The 14850-nt window shown below is 38.8% G+C and overlaps 1 protein-coding gene across 1 annotated transcript in view; it reads left to right on the top strand.

Annotated features, from left to right (window-relative positions):
* DPYD (dihydropyrimidine dehydrogenase) overlaps window positions 1–14850 on the top strand; it is a 375099-nt gene that overhangs the window by 166793 nt on the left and 193456 nt on the right. Inside the window, 3 exon segments of the mRNA XM_068406142.1 lie at window positions 479–586; window positions 3741–3910; window positions 5570–5780. Coding sequence (XP_068262243.1) covers window positions 479–586; window positions 3741–3910; window positions 5570–5780 — 489 coding nt within the window.

The raw sequence follows: 14850 nt of genomic DNA on the forward strand, positions 1-14850 counted from the left end.
TATTATTGCCTCATTTATATTATCCACAGACTAGCTGTATTGAAAAATGCCTCAAAAGAAAGGGAACAAAACCATTTCATTGCAGTAAGAGTTACATGTGCGTGCACGTAAAGCAGTAGAAGAAAAGCTTACAAGAGTCTTCTCTTCCTCAGTAGCTTCCCTGCTTTTGCACCCTGTATATCCTCTTCTCTCTAACCCTTTCCTCTGTGTTTGTTTTGGTAAGAGTTATATGAGTACACAGGTTATCCAACCACCTAATTTTCAAGTGCCAGTACTATTAAAAGATCACTGGTTATGTAAGCTACAGACTACAAACATGAAGCTACAGTCATTTGTAATGTACTTTTAGAAACATCCGAGGGTTTGTAACAGTGCTTGTATTGAGGATGATTTCAGGAATGTGTATGTAATGTGAAATATACATTAGTCATTGAAATTTGCCTTGTAGTTCTGATATGCCTTAAAATATCTGTTTTAGGTTTGCCAGAACCAAACAGAGACAGCATATTCCAAGGACTGAGAATGGATCAAGGATTCTACACATCTAAAGACTTCCTACCTTTGGTAGCAATGGCAAGTAAACCAGGTGTGTGATACTATGTTTTTGTTGCAATCATGTTCCGTAAGTCATTAGCAGTTATTGAGGTACCAAAATGGACAGCTGGTTACAGAGCAGCACTTCCAATTATGAAGCACCTCTCAGTGAATAGGTCTGGGGCATGGTTTTCTCTTGGTGAGTTGCAACCTCAGGAGTGTGGTCAGGAAAGTCAGTCCTAGAGACTGTAAAGCAAATAGACATATATAAAAATCTAAGCACATGGCAAATCATTGCCCCTAATAAGTTATAGTTGTTATTTTGAATTTTATTAAAAGATGTCATAAGCTTCTCATTTGTATAAATTATCTTGATATAAATAGCATATGTAAGATGGCCTTGAAAAAATCTGGCATTAAAGAAGGTGTTGCTGACCCATATAAGCAGCTGCTTTGTATATTGTTGATAAATGATTTATTTGATCCTAAGTCATATGCTGCATGTTTTACAGACACGTTTAAGGGAGCATTAGTTCCTTACCCAAAGAGCTTACAGTCTAAGACTCAGGACAACAGTAGTATGCCAGGAGTCAATAAGACAACACTCAGTTCATAGGCACCAAACGCAGTCTTGTTTTATGCTTTTATATCTTCGTTGTGAGCACAGAGATAGCTGTGCTTGCTCCCCAAGGAGTATAACTGCTTTCAGTGGCCCTGAATGTGAAGTCATAAGCCCCAGATGGATGTATGAGATGAGGCTCGGGATTTCTGCGCCATGTTCCCTCATGGACTAGATTCCCCAATGTGTTGATAAAAAAAGAAATACCATGTACAGTTTTCTGGGCATATACTTAGTGCAGTATGTGGTCTTGTACATATGACCCCATATTTAACCACACATATACCTTTTTTATCTACAAACTGATTTTCTTGGGAGCATTCAGAAATTTCTTTTAGCATCATATAGGGTTGCTTTCTTATTTAGGGGACTTTCCATATGCAATGTGTTAAAGAATTTAACTTCTGCAGCAAATTATTCTGCATATAAAAGTAAAGTTTATTACCTCATTTTATGCAAAATATTTAGGAAGGGAAATTCTGTATCCCATCTGTCCCATCTCTGCTGTTTTGATCAAATGCTTATTTCTGTCTGTTTTCTTGTTTGAGCTTAAAGTGAGCTCAAAAGGGTTGAGAGAAAAGAGTGAGGGTTTGGTGGTTTTTTTTTGAAGAAAGAGATGTTTAAAAATGAAACGGATCGAGAATCTGCACTGCAAAACATCTGTAGATTAACAAAGGAAAAATAAATCCTGCAAAACAATCCCCTCTTGTAATAATTTGACTAAAAATACTTCATAGAATTCTGTATGGACACATAGCACCCGTGTACTGCAAGCTGTCTGCCTGCATGAGGATCTGTATACTGTGATCCACATCATTTAAAATGTTGCGAAGTAGCACTCTCGATTTGCCAGGATATGTAATAATATTTTTTTATATTAAGTCTACAATGAAATAAAGGATGAACTTGAAAGAACTAACCTTTTCTCACTGACAGTAATAGATAGCGCTTTGGTGTTTTCTGTTAATTAACATGGTCTCTTAATTTTCCTAGTGTCTGTCTGGAGCTGTAGCCACCTCTTGCTCTCTAAAGCATGGAATTTTAAAATAAAACATACACATCCTATATCCTGCTCTATCCTCTTTTTTTTTCTCTGACAGTTCTCTGAATAATAGACATAGTAGACTTATTCACAGTAAAATACATATTCTGCCTGTTTATTCAGTTCTGAATGCCACTTGTTAATATACTTCCCTCCAAAAGGGATTCCCCTTACAAATACATAGACGTGAATTTACCTTGGGAGTGTCCTTGTTACCAAGAGCAAAGTGGGCTGCTGTGACTGATCCATTCTAGACTAGTCCCGCAATGACACTCTGAGCTGCCATCCCCCTGCTGCACTTGTGTTTTTTCCACTGCTCATTGTACAATTTTTGTGAAGGATTAAGTTTGTTAAAAAATAAATGAGAGAAGTTTAGAGAGAATTTTAGAATAAGCAGCCTATTAAGTAAATAGTAAGTGCAATGTCGTATATATAGGGGGGAGAATGATAGCGTTTGCCTTACATGAAGCATTTTGCAAATGGAGAGAGAATATATGTATTAGAATGTTGTTTCTCACTCCATTTGTATGTTTAAATTAAAAACATTGTTTCCTGGAATGATGTTTGTGTTTCTTTACAATTGCATGTGAAATCCTGCTGCTGCTATAGCAGGATACTCGAGTTACAATGCAATGATTAAATGGCCAGCTTAGCGCCTCCTGACTGAAATTATCACGGGCTCATTCAGAATATGGCTTTATATTGTTTATAGCATTATTTTTTAAGTCGCAATAATTTGCATAATCAACAGTTAGTTGTATTTGAACTTGTAATAAAGTGCAGTCTCATACAAGGAACACACACAGTTCAGTTTTACTTAAGTATTTCTTCTATAATTGAATCATCAAATACAAGCTGTAGATGAGGAACACATAATGTCGTCATTCTGTCCGTGTAACTTTTTGAAAATTGTTTGTAGAAAGCTGTTGTAGATTAAACATTTTCTCCTAGCGGAAGATCTAGGAATTACTGTAATAATAATATTCTTTCTGCCTCATGTTCAGCTGCCTTAGAGAATAGCCTCTGAGAGCCATGTCATAGCCAGAACAGTGTCAGTGCCTTGTAGAAAACTGACTGAGGGGACTAATTTTGAGAAACTGTTACACAGAACTATCAACAACTGGTCATCTTTTGAAAAACACCAAGTACTATTCTTTATAATCTGTTAAAAGGTGTTGGGTTTTTTTAACTGGGAGGATAATGAATCTGATAAGAGAGAAACTTACTTTTTGAATATGAAGATCTCACAATGCTAATGTCAACCTGACGGGACCCACAATCCTACAAATGTGTTGTGATTTGAATTCTTTCCAGATAGAAAGGTGCAGCTGCTTAGAGTACTGACTATGAAATTATGTATATGAGCATATCTTAAAAACGGGAATAAAACTGTCTTTCAGTGAAGCAGAATAATTTGATAGTGACACTCCATGCTTGGAAACTGTAAGATGCAATTTTACACTGCTTTGAGTACAAGTGCCTTTTGAGCTGTCATGCGGAAATGGTTTCTCTACTTGAAAATGGGGTTTTCCTTTCATCTTTCAGGGATGTGTGCCTGTCACTCTCCATTGCCATCAATACGTGGAACTGTGATTGTACTTGGGGCAGGAGACACTGCTTTTGACTGTGCAACATCTGCTTTACGCTGTGGAGCTCGTCGCGTGTTTGTGGTCTTCAGGAAGGGATTCACTAATATCAGGGCCGTCCCAGAAGAGGTAAAATTGAATAACAGCATTTATGAGAAGGAATAGTGGTTGTTTTTTCTACAGGGCCTGAAAGTGTGCTATAGGTACTTAAAAGACATCTGCTAAAGGTTTTGTTTATAAAAATGCTCTTAAAATGTATAAATGTTTATTAAAGATCTGAGGCTCACTTAATATAGTCTCTGTATAAATAATTTTTCTCAGTTGTAGATGTTTCCTGTAAAGTCAGAGAGACATATTTGCATATAGGGGGTAGAATTTCTTGTAAATTAGAAAATGCAGTAAATTTTTTAATCTTGGAAGCAGCCCAGAGATCAAACAGGCATTTGAGTATCGTAGGTGACTGTTCAGGTCATGGTTAGATCCTAGAATGATACCTTCTTGCTGCTGTCTAATGAATCTCAGTGATCCTAATATTGGCCTGAGAGCCTATAAAATCTTGTAAGAAAATTACTTACAATGATTTTGGTTTTGAATCACTGCCAATGGCAATAGAGAAATGTCATTCATCACAGATTTCCGTGTTTAATTTGATTTTTAGTTTGGCTTTGCACTTTGGCATTTATCAGGACATCTGCACATGTTGAAACTGACTTTGTTCCCTCAATATATCTGTACTGTAGGAGGGTTTTTTCAAGTTAGATTTTCTTATTTTGGTGGTCTTTTTCCATTGTCATTTATTTGGTACATGCTTTACACTTTTACATTCTTGAGGACATCAGGACATCTAATGCATCTTTGTTATGAGATTTATGGTAGTTTGGTAGATCTTGAAGATCTTGTAGAAGGGAAATGGAGGTACAAAAAAAGTAATAGAGGGTCTCGTTGCATAATTCTTTTTCTGTTGCACTTCATTTAAGAATTCTAGACACAATGAGATTACTGAAGCCATTGGACAGGCAGACTCATGTGCTACTCAGATTCTTACTAATGAAGAATCAGCTGTCACTCTGAACCACAATCTTTGTTAGCAGCCTGGGTAAATTCTTAAAAGTTGCTGATGTTTGTACTCATCCAATCATGCAGTGACCTTGAAAAGAAGTAAAATAAAAGTAGCTTAAGCTAGTAACGGCCATGCTAGAATGATGTCAGGTTGGTTATTACATGTTAAAAAAGAAGTTTTGTTGTGTAAACATAGACAACCAATTTCTGAGGACTTTGCTAAGACAAAATGCTGTTGGACTTCAGCAGCTTTACCACAGCAGAGATTCAGAAGATCTTAAGTCTGGATTGTCACTCAGAAAACTGTTATTTGCACATGGAAGTCAGTATTTAATAACATCTTAAAATCATAGTAAACACAAATCAGGGCATGTACTTAATTATTACTAGGCCTCTGCTTGAAAGACACAGGTAGTTACATAAGGTAACTCTTTTGCCCTCAAAGGAGTTTATACATATTCAAAGTTACAGAGAACAATAAGAAAATCTATTGGGGAAATATTTGCATTGCAAATTTACTTAGTGCTACTGTCTAGAACTGCTTGATTTGATAGCACAGGAGGCTCTGAAGTTGGTATAAAGATGACTGTCTGTATACCATACGCAGGTGACTTCTACTACAGAAGAATGTGTGGTAGCATCTCGAGTCAAAAAATGTTTTATGGGGTTTTTTTTCCATAAAAACACAACAGTGTTCAAGTTATATATTTTATTGCCTCTACTCTACAGATGGAACTTGCAAAAGAAGAGAAGTGTGAATTTCTGCCTTTCCTCTCCCCTCGAAAAGTTGTACTTAGAGGTGGACAAATTGTTGCTATGGAGTTTGTTCGAACTGAACAAGGCAATGATGGAAGCTGGAAAGAAGATGAGGATCAGATTGTCCGTCTGAAAGCTGATGTGGTGATCAGTGCCTTTGGCTCCATTTTAAGTGACAATAAAGGTAACCCTGATTAATGCATTCTGTTAATGCTGGTTGTTATTTTAGCTGCAGCGATTTCCTGTCCTTTGACCGTTTTGTGAAATAAGTCTTCTGGAGGTTACACAGCTTGTGGCTACTGGTTGTCTTCAAAGGAATTTCTTTGTCCTTTAGGTATACCTCTTAGAACGAAACTTGAGGGTCTGATAACAAAACAGTTTTCTGTATATCGCTGTATAGAGCAGGAACTCAGATTAGAGGTACAGTTGTTCAGTGTATATCTTGCTTTCCTCTCAATGCACATAGGATCTCAAAGAATACTCTTGAGGATTTCTTCTGGTCTCGCTGATTAACTTTAGAGAAACTCATACTACAAATTTAAACTGAACTGATCTAATCTCTGAAACCTTTTTTTAACCTATTAATTTAGGTAAGAATTAAGACAGATTCATTATTCTGGTTCAGCTGGTCTGGGTATGACTCATTTCTTGTGCATATGCAAGAGAACTGTGGCTTCTGTCATATATACAGTATTTGTTAAGTTCACCTGTGGTTGTCTCAGCTTGTCTCATTATTTAGTTGCACTTTACAAGCTTTGGTCTTAAAAATTAACAATTACGTAGTTCCATAGTAAAGATACAGAAATTGCACATAGATGGCATTTCAGAGATTGAACGAATTGTTTGGATGTAGCAGAACGAGAGCTGAAGAATATGAGTGCAACTAAGAACATGGGAACTGAGCAGAGCTCAAACTGTTCTCCTCTGACACTAGGTTAGATATAAAGAGTTCAGGCACATACATCAAATGTGCATCGAAAGTAAAAAACACTGACTCAGCAGAAGACAGATTGATAAAATTAATAGATCTTCAGCCTGCAGATGCTCATCGAGGTTAGCAGGTTCTAGAAGCCTTAGTGATTAATGTGCCTACCTCTCCAGGGCATGGTCATGCCAGCGAATTACTCCATGACATGTTGTCATGGTCCTTTGGGTATAAGGACCTTGTATTAACAAATAAAGAAGGACTAGTTGGGGACATTAAGGTTGGGAACAGCCTTGGCAACAGTCATGACATGGTGGAGTTTAGTATTTTATAAGGTAGAAGTAGGACAATAAGTAGGATTACAACCCTGAACTTCAGCAGGGCCAACTTTGTGCTCTTCAAAGATCTGCTTGCAGGAATCCCATGGGCTAAGACTCTGGAGGGCAAAGGAGCCCAAGAAAGTTGGTCAATTTTTAAATACCACTTCCTCCAAGCCCAAGATAGGTGCGTTCCCTTGAGTAAAAAATCGGGTAGACGTGCTATGAGACCTGCATGGATGAGCAAGGAGCTTCTGAAGGTAATCTCGTGGAAGAAAGAAACTTAGTTTGTGGAAAAAGGGTCTTGTCACTTGGGAGAACTATAGGGAAGTTGTCAGGACATGTAGGAAGGCAACAAGAAAGGCCAAAGCCCTCTTAGAACTAAAACTGGCAAAGGAAGTAAAAGAGAATAAAAAGGGCTTCTTCAAATATATCAGTAGCAAAAGGAAGAACAGGGAAAGTGTGGGCCCTCTGCTGAATGAGACGGCAGCCCTGATAACCGAGGATGCAGAGAAGGCAGAGTTGCTGAATACCTTCTTTGCTTCGGTCTTTAATCCTAAAACCAGCCCTTGTGATCTTCAGACCCTGGATGTAGGAGAGGAAGCCTGGAGGAGGGAAGACTCTCCACTAGTCAGTGAAGACTGGGTTAGTGATCAGTTACGGAAATTGAATACACGCAAGTCCATGGGCCCTGATGAGATGCACCCAAGAGTGTTGAGAGAACTGGCTGATGTTGCTCTACTGCTCTCCATCATTTTCTCAAGATTGTGGCAAACAGGAGAGGTGCCTGAGGACTGGAGGAAAGCCAATGTCACTCCAGTCTTCAAAAAAGGCAAGAAGGAAGATCCAGCAAACTACAGACCAGTCAGCCTCACCTCCATCCCTGGAAAAATGATGGAGCGGCTCATTCTGGAGGTCATCTCTAAGCACATGGAAGAGAAGAAGGTTATCAGGAGTAGTCAGCATGGATTTACCAAGGGGAAATCATGCTTGACTAACCTGGTAGCATTCTATGATGTTGTGACTGAAAGGGTAGATGCAGGGAGACGAGTGGATGTAGTCTACCTTGACCTTAGCAAGGTGTTTGACACAGTTTCCCATGATATCCTCGTGAGCAAACTCAGGAAGTGTGAGGTAGAAGAACAGACAGTGAGATGGATTAAGAACTGGCTACACAATAGAGCCCAAAGAGTGGTAGTCAATGGTGGCAAGTCCAGCTGGAGACCTGTAACTAGTGGAGTCCCCCAAGGATCAGTGCTGAGTCCAGTCCTGTTCAACATCTTCATCAATGACCTTGATGAAGGGACAGAGTGTTTTCTCAGCAAGTTTGCTGATGTGATACGAAGCTGCGAGGTTTGGCTGATACACCTGAAGGCTGTGCGGCCATTCAGCGTGATTTGGACAGACTGGAGAGCTGGGCAAAGAGGAACCTAATGAGGTTCAACAAGAATAAGTGCAGAGTCCTGCACCTGGGAAGGAGTAATAAAATGCACCAGTACAGGTTAGGAGGCAATATGCTAGAGAGCAGCTCTGTGGAGAGGGACCTTGGAGTCCTGGTGGACAAGAAGTTATCCATGGGACAGCAATGTGCCCTTGTGGCCAAGAAGGCCAATGGTATCCTGGGGTACATTAAGAAGAGTGTGTCCACCAGATCGAGGGCGGTCCTTCTCCCCCTCTACTCTACCCTGGTGAGACCTCACATGGAGTATTGCGTTTAGTTCTGGGCTCCTCAGTTCAAGAGGGACAGAGATCTACTGGAGAGAGTCCAACGGAGGAGCACCTGCCTTATGAGGAAAGGTTGAGAGACCTGGGGCTTTTTAGTCTGCAGAAGAGAAGACTGAGAGGGGATCTGATTAATGTGTATAAATATATGAGGGCTGGGTGTCAAGAGGAAAGGGGCAACCTCTTTTCACTTGTGCCCTGCAATAGGACAAGGGGCAATGGATGCAAGCTAGAGCACAGGAAGTTCAACCTCAACGTGAGGAAGAAGTTCTTTACTGTAAGGGTTACAGAGCACTGGAACAAGTTCCCCAGAGAGGTTGTGGAGTCTCCTTCTCTGGAGACTTTCAAGACCCGTCTGGATGCATTCCTGTGTAACCTGCCCTAGATTGGTCCTGCTCTGGCAGGGGGATTGGACTTGTTGATCTCCAGAGGTCCCTTCCAACCCCTAACATTCTATGATTCTATAAATGCTCTGACAGGGGACTTGGCGAGTGCCTCAGAGTGCATGTCACCAGAAAATTTGGTAATCAGATGCTGGTTCTGCCAGTGCAAAGGGAATTTCAAAATTTCTTAGGATAATGTGGTTTTGTGACTCTTTTTAATCAAGGAAAATCATAAATCTAAAATAATCTAAGCAGAGTCTAGTAGCATTTGTGAACATACCTCAGGCACATAAAATGTATGACTTCTCTCATCTGCATTTTCTGCGTATGCCTTACAGATAATGCCGTTTTAAATGAACTTAAAAAAAATTAGTTTACTGACAGTAAGATTTTCTAGAGTTATTGGTAAAATTATACAAAAAGTGTACTGACTTCACAGGAAGACAAAACATTACTTAATGAAGATAAATTATAGGTCCCATTGAAGAATTTTAGAATATAGCCGCTAGCATAGTTGTCTGTAATCTGAATGAGCTACTCAATGCTTCCTGTTCACCAGTCTAATTGTATATAAAGTTAAACCACCATAAGAAGAGGCTAAATTCTCTCCTACAATAAAAAAGAAGGATCAACCTGATTCCTTGAGGAACACGTGAAGTTAATTCCAGGAGCATTCCTATCCTGTGTGTGTTACTGTTGCTTTGGGATAGGTTCATGCAGCCTAGACTGTTATCTAGACAACAACTGCACCCAGCTACGTACAGTGCTAATTACTTAGGCCTGCCTCCTGCCCAGCAGTTGCCTCCTGCTCTAAAGAGCGCAGGAGGTGCAGTCTATACATCTCTTTGAGAGAATGGACTCTTATTCCCCTTGGAGATACATTGCTGTGTAAAGAGTCTGGCATCTATGTTGGTCATGTTTTAGGGCTCAGTCTAACCCCCAGGAAGCAGGGAGAAGAAGATTAAGGGTTTTTTTTTTAATCTTTAAGAGATTCATGAGCTACTCTGTTGGTGGAGTTGATTGACTGAGAATTTTGGAAAGTTTTGTTGTTGTTTTTAAAACCTTCTGTTTATGTTTTTTGGAAGGTTTTCTAGAACCTCATGGGGTAAATCAAGTATTAGCCTATGCAATCAGCATGTTTTGTTGTGATTCATAGACGCTATGATAAAGGAGTGATTCTGTTTTCTCCCACATTAAAAAAACTGCTTCAGCTAAAAGGTTGAACTTACTGTGTTGCTTAGCCATAATACTGTGCCAGTCTTGTATCTCCTAGTATGCATTCACTGTCTAAATTACTTGTTATGAGGTTTTTAAATAGGAACATAAAATGGGAGGGGAACAAAGTCATGCAGTGAGCTGATCATGAAAGAAGAGTCCTTTACCTTGGGGGTGAGCAATACACCTCAGTTTCACACTGTATTTTTGGTGAAACTGCTATTAGAATAACAATCAAATTACAAGGAAAAATGCAAGGCATTTGTTTTGGGTGTTGTGAAAGTGAATAGAAACTCAGACTTGAGGGAATAAAGTGTTTATTTTGAGCATACCAGTTCAGTTGCTTTTAAATCTTTATTTTTTGACTAAGCTGTCTTAATGAAAGTCAAATTTGCTTTTCAGCATTGAGCTGGATTACAACCAAATCTCCAGGCTGCCTCAGCATACATAACGAAAAGAAATTAAAAAAAAAAACAAAACAAAAAAACAAACACCAAAAGCATCGTTATGCTTAGTGTTTGTTTTTTTTTTTAAAAAAGGAAGCGCATTTTTGTATTCAAGAGATGGAGATATTCAGGTATTCTCCATCAAAAGACGGTGATGAAAGTACTGGAGGTACTCAAAAATGCACAATGCCATGAGCAAACTGATGTGACTTGGAACTTGATCGCAATGTGAAGAAGGGAATGGATTAGGTGACCTCCAGAGGGCCATTCTAGTCTGAACTATACTATGACTGGATGACTCAGACGCGGGTTGAATAAACGTGTTAATTGTTGCTCATACAAAGAGCTCTATCAATTGACCTAATTCACAAAGCACTTCAGGGAACTGCAAATGCAGTATTGCTATGGGCTAAGCTAGCAGGATGTGTCCTATTTGTTATTAATATTGTTAAATGCTGATGTTACTTATGTAAGAATAAATAAAATACTATGAAAACCAGAGGGATTAAAATCAGACTTAGCCCCAGTTCAGCAAAGTGTTCAGGGCAGCCTTGATGCTCATGGTTTAAAGTTTTGTTTAACAAGACATAAACATGTGGGTGACTGCTCTTCTGAGCAGAAATAGCTCATAGGTTAGAAAGCTTTTTCTAGTCTATTATCCTCAATAAGATGTTTCTTATTCTTGCACAGTAACTATTAAATTTGCAACTGAGATTCCATGTGCTCACAGCAGGTATTTAGTCTTTTTTTGTTTTGTTAAAATGCTGATTGTGTTTTTAAGCAACAGTTCTAGTAAGTGTTCATCCTCCCATCGGGAATCATACAAATGCATCATTAATTTAAAAAAATGGACTCCTAGGTCCATTTTATGCTTGGGAAGTGGCTAATAGACAAAACAGGAGAGTTGCCTTCTAGACTATTTTAAGAACATTACCACTTTACTGAAACCAGTTTAAAAAAACCCAACAAATTTTTCAAATAAAACTGCTGCAGATGGAGTAATAAAAATGTTTTGCTTCTTGTTGAAAAAAAAAAAAAAAGATTTTGCAAGCACAAGCTGCTCTTTCTCTTTATTGCATAGCTTACCAAAGCTTTCAAGCCATCATAACTGACCCACATAAACAAAGAGCAGTGAGAGAATTTTTTACCTTTCCTCATGTTCCTGCTCTTTTGCTTGGTTTGTTATTTTTGGAGATCTATGAAATATCTCTGTCACCATTCCAAGTTGCAACTACTCAATATATACAAATGTAATTCTGTGTATTCCCAAGCACTGCATACAGGCTCAACATCCAGCACCAGTCCGGTTGGTTTTAAAGTCTAAACTTTGAATAACCATTTTCTTGTCTATTTTATTCTGGGAAGCAAAAGGGAACAGTATTTTTGGACTGCAAAATTTTGCACTGGAACAAATGTCCTTGTTCAGATTTATTTTCCTGAATTTCCGAGGAGAACCTGGCCTTTCTGAGGAGAACCATGGAGAAATTATGGACAATAGTACGCTCGTTCAAAACGCACTACAAAAAGCAGTGCAGGACAGGGGACTAAAGCAGGATAGGAAACTGGCAATGTAAGTTTAGTTCAACACTGTTTAGCAGGCATCAGTAAAGAAGTATTCCCGTTTTCCAGAACACTGAATCTTAGCATGATACTGTCTATTTTGTTTTCCTGGAGAGACAAAAAAGGGGAATGCAAAAATATGCAAGCAAACTCCAAATACTGCCATTGCAAATACCCCCAGAAATAGTAGGCTATTTGTGAGCAAAAATATGTTTTATTAAATTTTTGGTAGTAGCTAGCTATTGCATGGTAACTGAGGGGCAAAATTTTATTTCACATTTCTGGGAATCAGTCACAACTTTCAGATATTTTGCTTTCACTTTTAGTACGAGTGTCATCTTGCTTGGAACCTGCAGCAGCAAACCCCAGAAGGCTTACTAGAGTATAACTACTGTCCCCCCAGTATAGTTCAACATGCAGCAAAGATAAATTTGCCCAAGTAGTTCACAATTTTATTAAATAATCTGCTCCTTAATATTTAGTTCTATAGATTGAGAAGCATTTGCTAGGAAAAAAAAAGCAAAAAGTTTTCCTCTGTACAATACAGGACTTCAAATGGTACAGAAGCCAGTGAACCGGGAGGGAGTGTTGAGTCTCTTCATACAGCCTGGTCGGATAAGTAGGTAACTTCAGCCTCAAAGCATTGAAGCCTTGACTATCTAATTAAAGGCTAGGAGGAAGGAGGAGAGGTGGCTGTCATGCCCCAGCTGGGAATGCCCACAGGCTGACCTCGTGTCTCCCTAGGAGCACAGCATCTGCCTCACACCTATCTTTTAGTCACCAGACTTTTTAAAAAATTGTTATATAAAACTGGAGTTTATATAGAGTCAAAAGATTCCTAGTGAAATAGGTAGATGTTTTCCTGCTGAGTAATTTGGAATAAGATTTTTCTCCACAAATAGGTTTACCGAATGAGTTTGAGTGCAGCAATTCCACACCCTGAAATGATTACCAATTTCCGATACCCAAAGGTGGCTTCATGATGACTTCTAACGCCCTGTTAACTTAGAGCAGGAATTCTGCTCTTAGGCATCAGTACACATTTGCTTGCTGGTGACAGGCAGAAAACAAAGTCAGTACCAGCTTGCAGCAGGAGCCTTTCCGAGCATAGCTGGACCCAGCTTTATCCAGTCAAACCACTTCTTAATTCTGGTTCAGTACGCTAGTGGGGCAGAGGCTGTGGGAAGAATGATCGTGCCTGCCTTTATTTGCTGGGCATTTAGACTGGGCAGTGTCAGCAGTTAATTGGTCTGTTGATGTGTGACACAGCTATAGTTTCATATTTGAGATTAAGAAAGTTTCAGTATATTTGTATTTTTCTGAAGTAATGCTACTGTTCACTGTAAAGGAAGTCTGTAAGATGGATATCAAAAATAACATTAATGAGCTACTAAAGCTAAAATTACAGGAACTTATGAAATTGGTTAAACATAAAAACCATTAAACTGTTTATTGAAGCTTCACAGATATACTGCAGCTAATGAGCATTTCTGCTATTTAAATAAGCCCAAATTGAACACACATTACATGGATACATAATTAGTCATGGCAGTCAAACACACACAGACTCACTTTTAAAGCTTTATTTGAGGAATCTTTTCCATTTGATTTGTTAATTAAAATATTTTTCTGTATTCACTTATATTTTAATATTGTTTTTGCAAGTGCTATAATTTGCTGCTGCTTTTCCATTTGTGTTTGTTTGCTCTGTGAATATAGCAAATTTGGAATATATATTCAGAACTGTCCTTTTGTTTGGTGTTATTTGTGTTAGCATCACTTGATAGCATCAGAATAATTAAATTTTATGTTGTCTTTCATCCAGAAGGATCTTTTCAAATTATATATAATATCTCACTAGGATATGTAGGAGAAGGCAGCACAGCCACAGGATTGTACTTTGAATTTTCAAGAGAAAAGCTATGTTAGTTTTAAACTTTAAAGGGTGTGAGGGTGCAGGGATTTAAAAGACACTCTTTCCTTTATGCCTGTCCCAAATCATGTACCAACAAAAACATTTAGGTATCTAGTTTGCTTATTGTTCAGTGTTAACACAGCAATGCAGAGAACCGATGGTTGGGGTCACCTCCTTTCAAGCTCAGGTTTGGCTCTCAGACTCTATCTCACCCCTTGCAGGGCCAGAGAAGGGACTTCCCTTTCTGAAGACCAAAGTTCTCCCCTTCTTTCTGCAGGTGGTCTAGGAGGTGGTCCCTTCAGCCTCACAGTTGCCCTAGGTACCGGATAAAATTGTGAGGAACGTTAGGAACTCTTATATAAGATGCTTTTAAATCATGCCCTTATTTTTACTTAACCTAAATCTTGGAGATTGCAAAAAAGACAGAAGGAAATAGCTGCTGGAGACCATGTCAGCCTTGTCCCCAGGGAAATGTTCTTTCCCAATTTTAAAAATACTGATCAAGCAGACAAATCCCCAGTCCCTGGGGAGATGTTTCAGGCAAAGGTATGCTGAGCATTCTTTGCACTCAAAAAGCTTTTGGTATAATTATGTCCAGACAGCTATTTTAGCACAAAACAATCCAAAGATGGATTTGAAAAATGTTATAGATCCAGGATAACAGAGGTAATACCCTGTTTTTCCACAAGATGAAATGAAATAAGTAGTCAGAACTTCCACTTTTACATCGTTCCCTCTGAAAAAATACATCTCCAGTAGCATGTTGCCCTC

Source organism: Nyctibius grandis, chromosome 8 (assembly GCF_013368605.1).
Source record: "Nyctibius grandis isolate bNycGra1 chromosome 8, bNycGra1.pri, whole genome shotgun sequence".
Classification (NCBI taxonomy): domain Eukaryota; kingdom Metazoa; phylum Chordata; class Aves; order Nyctibiiformes; family Nyctibiidae; genus Nyctibius; species Nyctibius grandis.